General features: G+C 39.9%; 1 protein-coding gene across 2 annotated transcripts in view; it reads right to left on the reverse strand.

The window, feature by feature from the left end:
- The window catches only part of LOC125043832 (carbonyl reductase [NADPH] 1-like), an 11,001-nt gene that overhangs the window by 1,885 nt on the left and 6,616 nt on the right, over positions 1 to 2,500 (reverse strand). For both annotated transcript variants that reach the window (XM_047640160.1, XM_047640159.1), the window contains exon 5: positions 11 to 264. In XM_047640160.1, the coding sequence (XP_047496116.1) occupies positions 11 to 264 (254 nt within the window). The remainder of the gene's footprint in view (positions 1 to 10; positions 265 to 2,500) is intronic.

Below are 2,500 nucleotides of genomic sequence, written 5' to 3' on the forward strand. Positions count from 1 at the left end.
CATAACTTACTCTACAAATTGGTTCATAAGGCCAGACAATTCCTCTTCTGTAAGAGATGGTGAAGCAAACTTCTCTCTAAGAGCAGAGGCCTGTGGTTCATTTCCATTAATGCGTGAAAGGTGGCCTGCAGAACTTGATACTGTAGACACCCTAGCATGTGGTCTAAGGAGTGGGAACAAACTGTGACAAAGTGCCAAAGTACCAAAGTAGTTCACTTTAATGGTATTTTCAGCTTGCTCCCAAAAAGGTTCTGTGGCTGCCATCTGTTATGAAGGAATCAAACATCAATAAAATAATTGAGATTAATAATTTTACGATACGTTATATATCTAAAATCCCAATGATTATAAAGGCCAAACTAAGCAGTTTGTTCCATTAACCAAAATTCTATGCCATTTCCACTATGATTTTGTTTATTAATTGTCTTTACATATAGATGACTCCATAAGTGCTTAACCTTTATTTGGCAAAACTTGGTGTGTCAGGATATATGTAGCCAGAAAAAAAAAAAAAAAAAAAAAAAAAAATTACTTTTACTTGTGGCCAACTTGTGGGAGGGAGGGAGTTGAGTTAGGATGGTTTGGGGTAAAGGGAAGAGATATGGAGACATCTTGAGAAGACAGGGGGGAGGGGGGGTGGAGTGAAGGACATATTAGAAAAAAGAAAGAAAGAATAAAGAAAGTCAGTGTGCTTCTTGTCTGGCCTTGCATAGTATGAGACCTAGTTTGAATCTGAGAACTGCTACCTCAGTTTCGAACTTGTAGGCAAGGCAGCTCTTATAAAATACATTATGGGAGCCACCAAAATTGGCACACATGCATGAGTAGAGCAATTTGAACAGTCATGACTGCTGCACACAGAGGGAAGCAGGTTGTGGACCAACATTGGCGGGGAAGGGGTCAATATAGTTGGACAGGGGAGGACACTCTACAATATAAACTTCATGGGGGAGGTTTATGGAAGCTAATCTTGGCAATATTGGTGTAGGACTTGTGTTGGCCTCTGGGACGAATAGTGTAGCACTGGATTGCCACTGCATCATAATCAAAAAGCATTTGAGCAAGTATTTTTCAAAGTCTGGCCAGTCCTTGTCGTATACAGGACAATTAACTGGGAGGCGGAAACAGTTCCAGTACAAGTATTAAGGAAAGAGTAATGTTGGGCAGGAATAGGTTTGCCACTGTGGTCAGTCTGGGTAGATATTGCACGAGCTTGGGACAAGGTGTGAACGATCGGAACGACTGCAAAAGGAAACATTTTTAGAAGATGAGGGTATTGTCAGAGTATGGGGTTGTAGGGGGAATCACAAAGAATCGATCCCACTTGGCTGGGTCACAAAGGATACTCAAAAGGTTTGCAGAGGTGGAAGCAGTTTAACATGGGCAGCAGGAAGATTGGGTGGTATGGAGAGAGGTCATGGTGTGAGGCTTCAAAACAAACCGCTTGATCTGCGGCGTGCGGCTGTACGCAGCGGCGGCGCGCCAGAGCACTACGATTCAGCTTGATGTACTGAACTCCCGCGTTCAAAGTTGGTGTGCTGCCATTGATCTCCAGAGCGTAATTTTTTTTTCTTAGTTTTCTTCACCTATCATCAAGGGGTTAATGCCCATAATAAGGGTAAAAAATCTTCATTACTGGCCATGGTGAGCCTGAAATAAAGGGTCCCCATGTGGGGTAAGGGCTAGGCGATTAACCAAGGGAATACTGTGCCCATGGCTCCCAGAGGCCATTCATGACTGACACAAAGCCAGCCTTTCATCCTTTCAGCACGGCTCTCACACCTTAGGAAGTGGACAGAAGAAGGGGTGAAGAAGAGAAGGAAAATGAAAGGAGGAGAAGAAAAGACCTTGTCCAGCCTGTATAAGAATAGGCCCATAGATTCCCACACTTGCACACATTATGTTCAATCATTTTCCAAATAACTTTCTAAATAGGCCAGTGCATTCCCTTCCATCCCAATAGTTTTTAAATTATTAAACAGTAAGGCCCTGAATGTGTGTTGGGATCCCATACAAGACCTAAAATCACATTAATCATCACTTTTGATGGGAAAGTCTGATTCCATACTGGTCTGTATCTCTATGCATCCGATGTATCTTTAACAATAAGTCTAATAATGGCAAATTTCTAACTCTCTGGAAATACATTATCATCACTAAATATTCATGGAAACCACTGATCTCAGATTAATCATTTCCAAGAATATTTTAAAATTTCATATATATTCCTACTTTTTATTATGTCTCATACTAGGAGTAAATTATTATCATGGTAAGTTAGCTTCACTTTTATGTGTAATATTTTTAACCATTACTAAATCCACTCTTAAAATGTTATTTACTTTGGTGTATCAACTGTACATCAGCTTCAGCAAATCTCTGTAATATTTATTATCTTATCTTCAAAGAAGAAAAAAAAAAAAAAAAAAAAAAAAAAAAAAAAAAAGCTTTGGAATCTGTTCACAAGCACATTATCAGATTGTCATTCAGGCAACCTTGG

The sequence above is a fragment of the Penaeus chinensis genome, chromosome 34, assembly GCF_019202785.1.
Source record: "Penaeus chinensis breed Huanghai No. 1 chromosome 34, ASM1920278v2, whole genome shotgun sequence".
Taxonomy (NCBI): domain Eukaryota; kingdom Metazoa; phylum Arthropoda; class Malacostraca; order Decapoda; family Penaeidae; genus Penaeus; species Penaeus chinensis.